Raw genomic sequence first — 12,989 nt, forward strand, 5'->3', positions numbered from 1 at the left:
CTGCTGTAGTCGACACCCATGGTGATATAATTTGGCTAGCAAAGCTCAGCAGGTGGGCACTGAGACAGAGCTGACCTCAGAGGTGACAAAGGCACTGCTGCAGACAGTTATAGCAGCAAACTCCTGTGTGTACAATATCCCCAGTACTACCTGTGTTTGGAAGGTTGGTGCATCCTTGCTAGGAGGATATTTCTGATCGAGTAACCAAGCACGCAGCTGATGCCACCAGCTGTTCTCGGCCACGGGAGCACCTGACAAAGGTGCATCCTTCAGCGTAAACAGGTGGGACCCGAGGCTCGGTGTGTCAGTGGGTGCAAAGACTTGGGCAGTGGCACTGTGAGGAGGAAGGCACCGGAGAGGTGACAGCAGAGAGCTGACGGCGTGCTGCTCGCGGTGCCAGAAGGATGCAGCGGCGGGACTGCCGAGCCGACAGAGCTGAGCAGAGGCAGGACCGAGCTCGCCGCGCCTCCCTCCTTCCCTCCCTCCCGCCCGCCGCGCTCCAATGGGCGCCGGGGCCGCCCCCGCCCGCCCGCTATAAGTGCGGGAGCGCGTCGCGGCCAGCCCAGCGCAGCCGAGCCGCGGAGCTGAGCGCAGCCCGGCCGGACAGGGGAGCCGCTGCCCGCCGGAGCCCGGACCGGTGCGTACCGCGGGCACAGCCCGGCTCCTGGCGGGGCTCCCCCGCTGCGGACCCCGCGGAGCGAGCGGAGCGGAGCCTTCCCCCGGGCGGAGGTGGGGGCTCGCCGGGACCTTCTGTCGGAGCCTCGGCGGGAGCGGGACGCGGGGCCGTCCCCGGGAGCCGTGGCCGAGCCGCTGTCGTCTCGCAGGGAGCTGGAGCCATGGCCGAGCATATGATGATGCCGATGAGCCACGGCGGCGCCGGGCTGCAGGGCTACCGCATGGGGGTGAGCGGGCTGCAGGGACCCCCGCAGCACGGGCAGCATGTGCTGAGGACGCTGCCTGCCGCCGCTCAGATGATGCCCTACGGAGGGGCTGCCATGGACGGTGCCATGAGGCCGAGAGCCAGCCTCAGCGGACAGATGGGCCACCACCAGATGCAGAACGCAATGATGTTCAATGGCCCCGGCCAGCAGCAGCAGTACATGGGGCCGGTGGGCACGCAGCAGCTCATGGCCAGCATGCACCTACAAAAACTCAACACCCAGTACCAGGGCCACCCGCTGGGCATGAGCAACGGGCCCATGGCAGCGGGTGCCCAGCAGTACAGAGTGGGGCCGGGCCAGCACCCGGGCGTGCAGCACATGCCCTCACCAGCGCTGACATTGAATGTTATGGACACTGATCTTATAGATGAGGAGGTCTTGACATCGCTTGTCCTGGAACTGGGGTTGGACCGGATTCAGGAGCTGCCGGAGTTATTCTTGGGACAGAACGAGTTCGACTTCATTTCAGACTTTGTTAGCAAACAGCAACCCAGTGCCATCAGCTGTTGAGGGGCTTTGAGCTCCTCCTTGTGTCTTGATGGTTTTGAGTTTGTTTCTAACTTCTCCCCACCTGCCATCCTCCTCCCTTCCCCTGCCTTGCCCTGTCCTGGATTCCTGCCCTCCCCAAAGGGACAATCATCGGACACTGGCTTGCAATGGATTGCTTTTCTCTTCTGTGTGTTTTTTCTGTGTGGGAGTTTCTGGAGAGGGGGTTGGTGCACCCCAAGCAGAGAGCAGATCAAGAACTGCCTCTGAATGACATTAACAGGATTTCTGGCTTAAGTAGAAATAATGGACTTATGACTTTCCTCAACTAGGCTTGGAGCACAAGAAGCGATAGGCAGCTGGCAGCCCTGCTGGTAGCTGGATTTACTCGTGGATTCTGTGGTGCCAGTGGAGTTGAAGGATCCTGAGAGAGAATTGTCTCCCTGGTGCATGGTTTGAACCAGTTTTCCCTTGCAACCATGGGTGGGGTTAGTTTTTTGTTGGGATGTTTTACTGTGACAGTAAATAGGTCTTCAGTCATGTCTGTTCAGCTCGGGAAGGGGCACTTCCCCATAGCAGGCTTTTTTCTAATTCGCAAAAATAAAGTATGCCTTGGGGAAGGGTGTGCGTTTGTGCCTAAATGTTCATCTCCGTGGAACTTCAGATCTCGGACCTGTACTGCTAATCAGCTGTAAAATTTACCAAGTGTTTGAGGTTGATTCAGGCATGAGGCTTAAAGCTGCAGTCTGGCTCCACTTTTTTCCACCTCTGAAACCAAATAAAGACCATGTAACTGTATATTTCAGTTCTAATCTTATTTATTTTCCTGTGATTATTTATTTGCAAGGGCTCCTTTTGTTATTTGGCTTTGGGACTGCTGGGAAAGATGCCTGGAGAGTACTGCAGCTTTAAGATGCTGGCTTTGGGCAAAGCAAGCCTGGGATAGTTTTCAAGCTGCTCTGCAGAATAGCCACTTCAACTCGAGATCGTTATGCTGAACGCGCAGGACTCTAAACCCAACACCTTTCTGAATGTGATAAAGATGACTCGATTTCCAATTCCCTTGCTCAGAGGAGGTGAGATGCAAAAGCCGGGGGGGTTTGGTTTCCTCCGCTGGCTCCTGTTTCCCGGCGCTGGGGAAGCTCCTGGTTGCTGCTGCCCCCTGGTGCTGCCGGCCCCTGGCAGCTGCCACTCGGCGAGTCAATGTACAGATGGATTTGCGAATAAAAGCTGAAATATCTCCCGTGTGCATTTGTTCAGTGGCCGTCTCCAGGTTGCTGCAGTGTGGACCACTGGGAGAAGCGTTGCCTTTGCTCCTGCTGGTGCGCTGTAGGCTCGGTCACTTGTGTGCCCCACCTGATACTCGAGTTGGAAGGATTGGGTTTCTAGTTTAATGCTTGGCACTAAGTCCTTGAAGTGTGGCTGGGAGGATGAGATGCTCCTTTTCTGTACTGAGGAGAAATTACAGATGTGGATGGTGTTGCTTTGTAGCAGAATCACTGGTTTTGGTGGCTGAGCCAGGTGATAGAATCCTAGAGTGGTTGGAAAAGACTTAAAGTTCATTTAGAGTTGCTTGGACAAGTGGGTGGTAGCTCCTTCCAGACTGAGTGCACCTCTGATAGCTGGGCTGCAGCTCTGTGCTGCAGTTTTCTATGCCACAAAGGCTCTAAAAATCAAACAGCCATTGCTCTCCTACTCTTACAGGGCTTGGATTTTCCTTTTTAAAGGGTTTCCAGCCAGTTCCTTTGCAGAGTAGGGATACACCTAAGTGTTCCTTTCCTGCAGTAATGGGGCTATGGATGATAGTATTGCAATGGCTGAACCACTTTGAACTGTCAATGTCCCCTGTCTTGTTCCTTGCACAACTCAAGACCAGTTCTTAAAGTCTCACCCTTTTGGTGGTTATGCCTGTACAGTCTGGGAACCTGGTCAAAAAATAACTGCTGGGGCTTTTCTTGAAGGTGGGAGAGCCCTGCTTGGGCTGTCAGCTCTGTGACAATGGTTGGAGACCTGGAAGAACTTTGTTGTCTCTGTGTAGCTGCAGGTTGTAGGTAAGCAGTGAGTTTTATTACTCAGAATAAAAGTAATTCAATCACAAGATTCTAGGCTGTCAGTTCTTGTTGGGGGGTGTAGGCTCTGTGGTACACACCACTGTGACCTACAGTGTCCCAGTTACAAGTGGGAGCTGTGTCCATCCCACAGATGAGGACTATCAACTCAGCAATTTCTGCAGAGCTTCACCAGGACCAGGTTTCTGTGTGATAAGCACTTTGCACATGATGGCCAGAGGAACATGTCTGCACATCCTCTCTGAGGGCTGTGCACTGTGCTGGGAAAGGTGCTGCTGATTTAAGTCAGTACAGGAACATCCACAACCAGGGATGTGGAGTGACTGGGGGTTCACGGTCAGGATTTTCTTGGGAGTCTGTCCCAGCAGGCTCAGTTGAGGTTACTTCAATGCTTCTTGAGTATGTCACTCCCATTCCCCAAAAGACCCTGATAAGTGTGGTCAGTCTGTGATTTTCTAGAAAATCCAGGTCAAAACCACTTATTCTGCTAGAAGCCTGTTTATTTTTCTGTCTGGGCTGGACTGGCCAAGTGCTGTGATCGTTTCCTTTGCAATGCTTTCTTAGTTCAGGTGCAGTTTGCCCCTGCACCTTCGTGCTGCAGGCTCTGTATGCTTTGTTCAGGCACACAGGACCTGTACAGCAGCACAAGCTGCAGCTTGGCCAGCTCAGGTCTCCCTCTGCACTCAGCTGTGTGGTGCACCCTGCCTGCCCAGGTCCCCTGGCAGGGTGACTGAACAGAGGTGCCAGGTGGCACAATGGGACAGCCCAGCTACCTGGGTCTGCAGGCGAGGTCCTCAAAGGTCACCAAAAATGTAACAGGGCTGAGTTCTGCTTTTCCCATCCAGCTGACACTGAGCTCTCTGTCCCCACAGCAGGCAGGAGGGCAGCAGGGTGACCCCAAAGCTCTGGTAGGGACTGACAGGCTCTGCAGAGCACTGCACACTCAGTGACAGTGCCAGTGCCTGTCACTTTGGGAGCTTTGAGGGCACATAAGTGAACTCCTCACATGGAGAGCTTATTTACACACAAGCACCTCTCCTCTGAGCTACCAGGAGATTACTTGCTGTATTGTGAAGAATGGAGGTTCTCAAACCCCACGTGTCCCCTCACCTAGGCTGGAGCCTCTGTAACTCTCCAAATAGGTTTTGTAGCTGTTTGTGTAATACCCAGGGCTTGAGGCAGCCTCTGGGAGCATGGGTGTGAAAGCACAGAAAGACAAGGCCTTTCTCCACATGCCTGTCTCTTACCACGTGCTCTAGGGCTGATGAAGTTTGTTGATAGCTCAGGGTGATGTAGAGTTGCAAAGGTGAAAGTCTGGTGCAGAGCTGGTGAAGGATCTGCTAACAGTGAGTGGCCAGGCAATAACATGAGCAATGCCTGGTAAATACAAAATGATGGCTAGAGGTTAATCCTCCTTGACTTCATGCAGTGCTGGGCTGTAAACTCAGCAAAGATCTTACTGGGACAATTAATGTTTCTATGAAAAATCTCAGCTTGCTGTTCAGGAGGAGCCAGACAAGCAGAAGGAAGGCTAGAAAATCATAAGATGAATGAAAAGTAAAATCAAACAGTGAATGCCCTACAGAACCAGCTGACAATTCTGACCCATGATGGTGAATTGTCAAAAATTCTGGTCTATTTATAGAAAAATGATAATGTAAAACTAGAGAAATAGTAGAGAAAGAAGAAACAACTGAGGTAATGTTTCTCAAAAGAAGCCACAGAATAGCTTGGGACTCTGCAGTCAGGAAGAAGCTTATAATGTAGTAACAGAAATAAAATAATAACAGAAGTTTATAATGTAAGTGAAAGGAGAAGGTGACAGGGAATTCTTTTCCCAAGTGTGATGGGAGATGTCTGCTGATCTCTGCAAGTTGAGCAGAGGCCAGGGTCAAACCCGAGTAAACAGAGGTGTTTCTGCAGGCAATGTGTAGCTCATTGAAGCTCTTTCTGACAGTATAGGAGGTACATGGACCCTTGGGGATACCAAACATTTCTGTATGGCCAAAATCACTGATCTGTGGCTCAAAAGATCTCCTGACTCAGAAACAGGGTAATGTTTGTTTTGTTTTGGGGGTTTTTTGAGGTTGATTTTTTTTGTATTTGTTTGGTTTTTTGTTTGGTTGGGTTTGTTTGTTTGTTTTTAATTCATAGATACGTTTTCCTTCAGTGATATCTTTGTGCCAATAAAATCCACAGGGGAGAAATCAAGGTCTTTGTAAGAAGCTTAAGCTCTCTAAGATCCGCTTTATTTTAAACCTGCCACCCCCTCACTTTGTTCTGTGTCCCCAAATTCCCAATAATTTCTTGTTAATCTTCTCCACATTAGTAATGATTTTGGAGCTCCTGAGATGTTCCCTCTTGAGTGTCTCCCTAAGAACCACTGTGTGTTGTAGATTGTGATCACCTTTTTCTGCCCTGTTTCTAGCTTGATGGGATGGGGGAGGGAACAGCCCTGGTTTAAGCTGTAGATGGATGTGTCATGGATTTTGCCAATGCTATAATTAGGTCTGGCTGTTCTATATTTCAAACATCCATCACAGAACCACAGAAATATTTAGACTGGAAGGGACCTTTTGAGGTCACTCAGTCCAATCCCCTGCTCCAAGCAGGACTGCATTCAGAGGAAGGGCAGGTTGCCCAGGGCTTTGTCCAGGCAGATTTTAAAAACTTCAGGGGATGGGATTTGTTTGGACCCTTGTTTTAGTTTTAGGGCTCTGCTTCTTCATTTTTTAAACCCTGTATTGCTCGGTTTGCATTTGCCTCAAAAGTTTGGAGTGAGGAGTCCCATCTGCTCCTCTTCCTCATGCTGCCATCTTGGCACCTCAGTTTCTGCACCACTGTCTTCTCAAGCTTCTAGAGAAAAACCTGTCTGAGTTTCCTTGAGCAGGGGGAAGCTTTCCTCTGTTATTCTGCAGCACACTTCTGGGGATGGTTTGTTCCTACTCAAAACAGCCAAAGAATACAGTTTTCTTATGACATCTTGACTTTGCCCATGAATCCTCTGGATTTCCACAGGGGTGAGGAAGAAAGGGGATTTTACAATTTACCTCACCCTAAAACTCCAAAGCACAGTTACTAAGAAATATTCAAATAGCTTTCATGTTCTTGGCTACAACAGAACTGTCTCAGATGTGGTTTTCTCCTCTAGAAAACTGGAGATGTTCCTGGTCAAATACTGACAACTTATAAAAATAAAACTATGTCTGTGCCTGAGGTCATCCTGAGCAGTTCCCAAAACAAGTCACAGCACCTGCCTCAAATACAAGCTGGCTGCTAAGGGTACCCATCCCCCAAACACTGGCACCTGCAGCAGAGTCCAGGGAATGCTCTGCACATCAGAACAGGGACTGTCTCACAGGAAAGTCCCTCCCTATGTCCCAGCACTTTTCCCGGGGTATGTGGCCAGAGGCAGGCGTCAGCTCCCAAGGAAAGCGTGACTCCATCACACTCTGCATTTGGACAGCACTGAGCCCCTTGATTATTGTCTGTTACCATGGACTCCCTGACAATCACACTGCCAAGGAAAAGGAGCAATTTAGATTCAAGAAGCCAATGGCAAAGACAAGAAAAAGAGTCTCACAGCTGCCACAATGAGGCAGAATACCTTCAGAGGAGGGGACCAGGCAGGGCATCCCATGTACCAGGTCTTTAGTTGATCACAACAGAAACCAGAGTTAAGTCTGGCTGTGTCAATGCCAGAAACATCTGTGTTGTTGCCTCTTCCAGATCCCCAAGTCACAAGCACATGCTGATGAGGATGTCTCTGGGATCCTACATGTGATTTGTTACAGCTGGACTCTGCTGGAGTGCCTCTGCAGCAATAACTGAGGATCCCACTGTGGAGTATTCCCAGGGAGAATTCCCACTTTGCTGAACCCAATTTCCTAGTGCAGCAAGGATTCCCAGGAGCCTCCACATGTCTCTGCATGAATAGGGATTAGGGAAAGCAGCTCTTTGCTAAATCCAAGTGATATTCCAGAGAAAAAGGATTAAGCCCAATGTAAAAGCTGTGCAAGTGACTGCTTTCGCAAGCATCTGATCCCAACCCAATTCCCAGATCAACCTCTGCCCTGAAGAAGAGGGAAAAGAGGGTTCTGCACCTCAAGTCTTTGATAATGTGCTGCTGTTTAGAAAGCCAGTGCTTACACTGTGGTCCCTCTCAGCAGTATTTGATGCTGAGGGGCTCTTCTGGGGCACGTCGTTGTTCAGCACGTTACAACACTCCCGATTTCCAGATGCTGGTTACAGTCTGCCGTTAGGTTGCTTCATAATTGCTACACCAAGGTATGGACCAAGTCCTGCTTTTCCTGTTTCAACTGTAAATACAAAATTCAGTTGATTGCAAGGCACTGTAGTGAGTTGAGGAAAGTTTTGACAAGTCAGCCAAGTCCCATGTCCATTGTATGTGTGCAGCTCAGAGGCAGTGGGACCTTTCCATGTGCAGGGGCTGTGCTGCATCCTGCAGCCTCCGGATGGATTATTATTTCCTTTCCAGATTTGCCAAAAATATCCCTGAGTTCACATTTCCAGGGAATTCTGCAAGTTCAGCCTGCTACAAACATTCATGACCTGCTTATGACCACTGAAATACCAGGGGGGTGAAGAGACCTCAAGGCAACAGTTTTCTGATCTCCCACGCTGCTGGCTCTGATCCATGGTCCATCCTTGCTGCTTCAGCTGCTAAAAGCAGATTTCCCCATGGAAATATCACTCTCCCTGCATGCTGAAGAGCTGTGTATCTGCCCCATCCTCTCCCCATCCCTCTGCACACATCTGTCTTTCTTCAACAGCACAAAACAAACTCCAGAAGGGGACAGAGGATTTTATTTAATTCTTTAATTCTCAGCCAAGCCCCTGTGGCAGGTGCTTTGCCAGGCACACTTCTGGGTTAGAGACACAACCAAAAGCCATCACATCCCTACAGGTGGGAGAAAACAGGTAATGCTGCAGTACTCTGAGCAGTGCCAAGAGCAAACCTGGTTTGTCAAGAGGGCACAGCTAGGTAAGGAAAGGAACAGTAATTTTAATAACTAAACATAGCTGTAGCTTCCTCAGAATTTCTGGCAGGGTTCAAAAGAGGATCCCAGTGTCCCTGAAGGAAGAGGAACTCAGCACTGCCCACAGAGCCACTGGCCTGCTGGGGCAAAAACAGGGAGGGAGGGAGAGTGTTGCCCAGCATCCCAACACAAACTGGCTAAAATCCAAAGAAAGGCATCTCATGGAGATGAGATTTGAAGGTGACTATTTCTCTCCTTTCACAGGTGTTGGAAGGAATGGGTTAAAAGAAGAAGGCTGGTGAGGAGGATTGCAAATGCTCAATTGACCTTGCAGCTGGGAATAACTCTTGATAAAGCAGTGTAAGCAGCAGACCCGTGTTCCTCCAGCATGGACCAAGTTTGTGTACCTCTGCCTGGATGTTGCTTTGGGGATCCCTGGGACAGCTCAGTAATGGGAATAAATTTGCTCTGTGTGCTTGAGCCATGGGTTTGTGGCTGTCCTGACTGCCTGCCTGTGCTGACTCACACAACAGAGAAGCAAAGCTAGCCAAGGCTGTGTTTTAGACCTCTTGGAGCAGCCAAATCCCACCTCTGGTATGTGTGGATGCAGTGAACACTGCACTGTTCAGCATCTTTGAAAGATAGAGCTACAAGTGCTCCTGACTTCTGCCCTTGCACCACGGGGATCTGCCCCTTTGGACAAGCCCAGCTGTGTCACACATTGAAGGCACAACTGCCACAAATGGCCAATTTCTCCTGCAAAGCCTTCGTAAGAATTCAGGGCTGTGAACAGCCCCAAGTGCACAGCCAAGGGATTTAGGGCTGAATTAGGTACTCACTGGAGTCTGACATTTCCAAAGAGTTACCACAAGCTGTTGGTACTGGAGTGTGCCTCCAACAGATGGGCAACAAGACCTGCTCTATTCACTCCTGTCTGAAGGATCTCTGGGTGAGCTCAAGGCAGCAAAAGAAAAGCTGCAAGAGTCCCTGCCCCCCTGCAAGGGAAGGCTCTGCACCACAGGCTGTTTATAAATAGCCAGTTTCAGGAAAAGGCCCTTTCCGTTCTGGTGTCAGTACGCTGCAAAGAATAAACAGCTTTCAGGGCTGAAAAAAGCCCTCCTTATCTTCCCATGCAAAACCTGCCTTCGTGTGCTCAGCAAGCTCCAGCATTTAGGGCACAGCTGGGGTCCCCTCAGCCGTCGGGGAGGCAGGCAGCAGACCCTGAGTCACATCCTCCACAGAAATGTTTGTGGCAGTTTTGACGTGGTCACCAGGCAGAAGGCAGGCTCGTTAACACAGGATGTGCAATCAGGGCCCTCGTTTCTGGACTGCTGACCTGGGTTATGTTCAAGAGGGGTTGAGCATACTGGAATAGTGCCCAGGGTGTGAGGGCACAGCCTCTCATTAAAGATCATTACCACACTTCCACAAATCACCTGAGCTGGACTACTGGAGACATACATGGTATCCTAGAGGAAAAACAGGTGAATGCTCTGGCATTCAGTGTGAGACTGGCAACAAGAGAGCTAGGAGCAATGGGAGGGAGCCTGCAGCTTCTGCTCTGAGCACTGGGAGCTCAGCCCAGCAGAGCCCCACGGGAACTTCCTTATGGACTTGTCTAACTCAAAATAGCTCTCAGACCTCTCTAGTGAAGACACACTTTCTGGAATCTTGGCACTTTTGGGAAAGCACACACTGATTTTTCCTTTTGTCTTCACCTCTGAGAACCCACAACTACTGTGATGCCCAGTGCAAAGGGGCTGGAAGGGACAGGAGAGAATTGCCATTGATAGGGGTGGAGGGGAAGAACAGCCCTGTCTATAGCTGGGTCCACTGCCACGGCAGCATCCTGAATTCAGCTCTTTGGAGTAGCCAGTGTAAAGCAGAAAAGTACGGACAGGGTGTGATCAGCCTGTCCTCCCCATGCCAGCGTGGCTGTCCCCAAATCAGGAGGGACGCTCAGGTGCTGCGGGGTGATTGTTTGGGGGCCGTCTGTGGTGACCTCGCCCTGGTACGGGCACCGCTAATCAGCCGTGGTGCTGACAGAGCCAGAGTGGGCAGAAGGGTCCCCGGCACCCAGAGCCACCCTGGGCCACCCAGGGCCCCTCGGGGCCACCCGGGAACTCCCGCGGGGCGCTGCTGCCCCCTCGCGGCACTGGGCGAGAGCCACCGACCTGTCCGGCCCCAGCGCTGCGGGAGCGGAGTGCGGGGAACGGGGAGCGGAGTGCGGGGAGCGGGGAGCGGAGTGCGGGGAGCGGGGTGCGGGGAGCGGGGAGCGGAGTGCGGGGAGCGGGGTGCGGGGAACGGGGAGCGGAGTGCGGGGAGCGGGGAGCGGGGAACGGGGAGCGGAGTGCGGGGAGCTGGGTACGGGATGCCAGGTGCTGGGTACTGAGCTTGCGTCTGGGGTGCTGAGTGCGGGGTGTCAGGTGCAGGTTGTGGGGAGCAGGGATTGGGGTGCCAGACACTGGGTACTGAGCGCTGGGTCTGGGGTGCTGCTGAGTGCGGGGTGTCAAGTGCAGGATGGAGGTTGTGGGGAGCAGGGTTTGGGGTGCCAGGTGCTGGGTGCTGAGTGCGGGGTGTTAAGTGCTGGATGCAGGTTTTGGGGAGCGGGTTTTGGGGATGCCAGGTGCTGGGTACTGAGCTCTAGGTGCAAGGTGCTGAGTGCGGGGTGTCAAGTGTGGGTTGTGGGTTGTGGGGACCGGGGTGTCAGATGCTGGGTACTGAGTGCTGGGTGTGGGGTGCTGCTGAGTGCAGGGTGTCAAATGCAGGATGGAGGTTGTGGGGAGCAGGGTTTGGGGTGCCAGGTGCTGGGTACTGAGTGCTGGGTGTGGGGTGCTGAGTGTGGGGTGTCAAGTGCAGGATGGAGGTTGTGGGGAGCAGGGTTTGGGGTGCTAGGTGCTGAGTGCAGGGTGTCAAGTGCGGGATGTGGGTTGTGGGGACCGGGGTGCCAGGTGGTGGGTACTGAGTGCTGGGTGCGGGGTGCTGAGTGCGGAGTGTCAAGTGCGGGATGCAGGTTTTGGGGAGTGGGTTCTGTGGTGCCAGGTGCTGGGTACTGAGCTCTAGGTTCAAGGTGCTGAGTGCAGGATGTCAAGTGTTGGATGCAGGTTTTGGGGTGCCAGGTGCTGGGTACTGAGCGCTGGGTATGGGGTGCTGCTGAGTGCGGGGTGTCAAGTGCAGGATGGAGGTTGTGGGGAGCAGGGTTTGGGGTGCCGGGTGCTGGGTGTGGGGTGTCAAGTGCAGGATGGAGGTTGTGGGGAGCAGGGTTTGGGGTGCTAGGTGCTGCGTGTGGGGTGTCAAGTGCAGGATGGAGGTTGTGGGGAGCAGGGTTTGGGGTGCCAGGTGCTGGGTGCTGGGTGTGGAATGCTGCTGAGTGCGGGGTGTCAAGTGTGGGATGCGGGTGCCAGGTGCTGGGTGCTGGGTGGGGAGTTCAGGTGCAGAGTGCCAAGACCTGGGTGTTGAGTGCTGAGGGTCCTGCAGTTCACAACACTGGGGTGCCTTCTCAGAAGCAGGTGCTGGCTCCCATCCTTTCCACAGCCACGCTGTTTGCTCTAGAGACACAGGGATGTGTGGGGTATGTGTAATGGTGGTGGTATCTTCATACTGTGCACCCTCAGAACACAGAGCGAGGAGCCAGCACCCTGTGAATCCTCCTTGCTGAAGCAAAACACACTGTAAGAACAGCAGCACCATGGGGATTCCCTCAACAGCTACCGCTGTCACTCTAACTCCTCCTGCAAAACCCCTTTCCTCCCCCATGAACTCCCCTATCCCATCTTCCCACTTCCATTTATGTGGAAGGTTGGTATGAGTGTGACTCCCAGAGTGGCATCAGAGTGGGCAGACAGGAAAGTTTCCTTTCCAGGGTCTCACCACCCTCACAGAGAAGAATTTTTTCCTAATATCCCATCTGCCCCTGCCCTCTAACAGTGGGAAGCCATTCCTCTTTGTCCTGTCCTTCCATCCCCTGGCCAAAATCCCTCTCCAACTTTCCTGGAGCCCCTTCAGGCACTGGAAGGCCACAATAAGGTCACCCTGGAGCCTTCTCTTACTCTATTACACAAGTTTCATCCACAGCCCTGCTCCATATTTACCATCTTTTTGACCTGGTGTGGATGCTTCTGAAATCAGAAATTTTTGGTTGTACTGAGCATTTCTGAAAGAAATATTTACACTCTTACTTTATGCACACATACACTGACTTCTTAAGATCTTACAGGGCATGACCCCAGTTGTTTTACTCATAGACTGGATGTACTTTCCTTAAAATGCAACTCCTGCACAAGGGAGCAGAAAGGGATCTTTCTCTTAAGTTCCTTTCCTCTTGATTTGCAAGCATTTGCATTATTGCTGTAGGATTGCTCGGTATTGGAAGCATGGCTCCTCCTGACCCCAGGCCAGGCTGTCACTGCAGCCCTCACCCTGGCAGGGCTCCTTTGTCCTGGACCAAGAACCCAGCAGGGCCATGGAAGTGCCTTTGCTGGGCTGCCACCTCC

The 12,989-nt window shown here is 52.2% G+C and overlaps 1 protein-coding gene across 1 annotated transcript; it reads left to right on the forward strand.

Moving 5' to 3' along the window:
- The first annotated feature begins 568 nt into the window (after positions 1-568).
- On the forward strand, positions 569-2,225 carry LOC135285734 (cbp/p300-interacting transactivator 3). Its single transcript, XM_064398333.1, has one exon. The coding sequence runs from the start codon at positions 837-839 to the stop codon at positions 1,449-1,451; it is 615 nt and encodes a 204-aa protein (XP_064254403.1). The 5' UTR covers positions 569-836; the 3' UTR covers positions 1,452-2,225.
- Positions 2,226-12,989: the final 10,764 nt, after the last annotated feature.

This window comes from Passer domesticus, chromosome 24 (genome assembly GCF_036417665.1).
Source record: "Passer domesticus isolate bPasDom1 chromosome 24, bPasDom1.hap1, whole genome shotgun sequence".
Taxonomy (NCBI): Eukaryota; Metazoa; Chordata; class Aves; order Passeriformes; family Passeridae; genus Passer; species Passer domesticus.

What these genes read in the sequence shown, in the direction of transcription:
- LOC135285734 (XM_064398333.1), top strand. Translation starts at nt 837, where the DNA reads ATGGCCGAGCATATGATGATGCCGATGAGCCACGGCGGCGCCGGGCTG.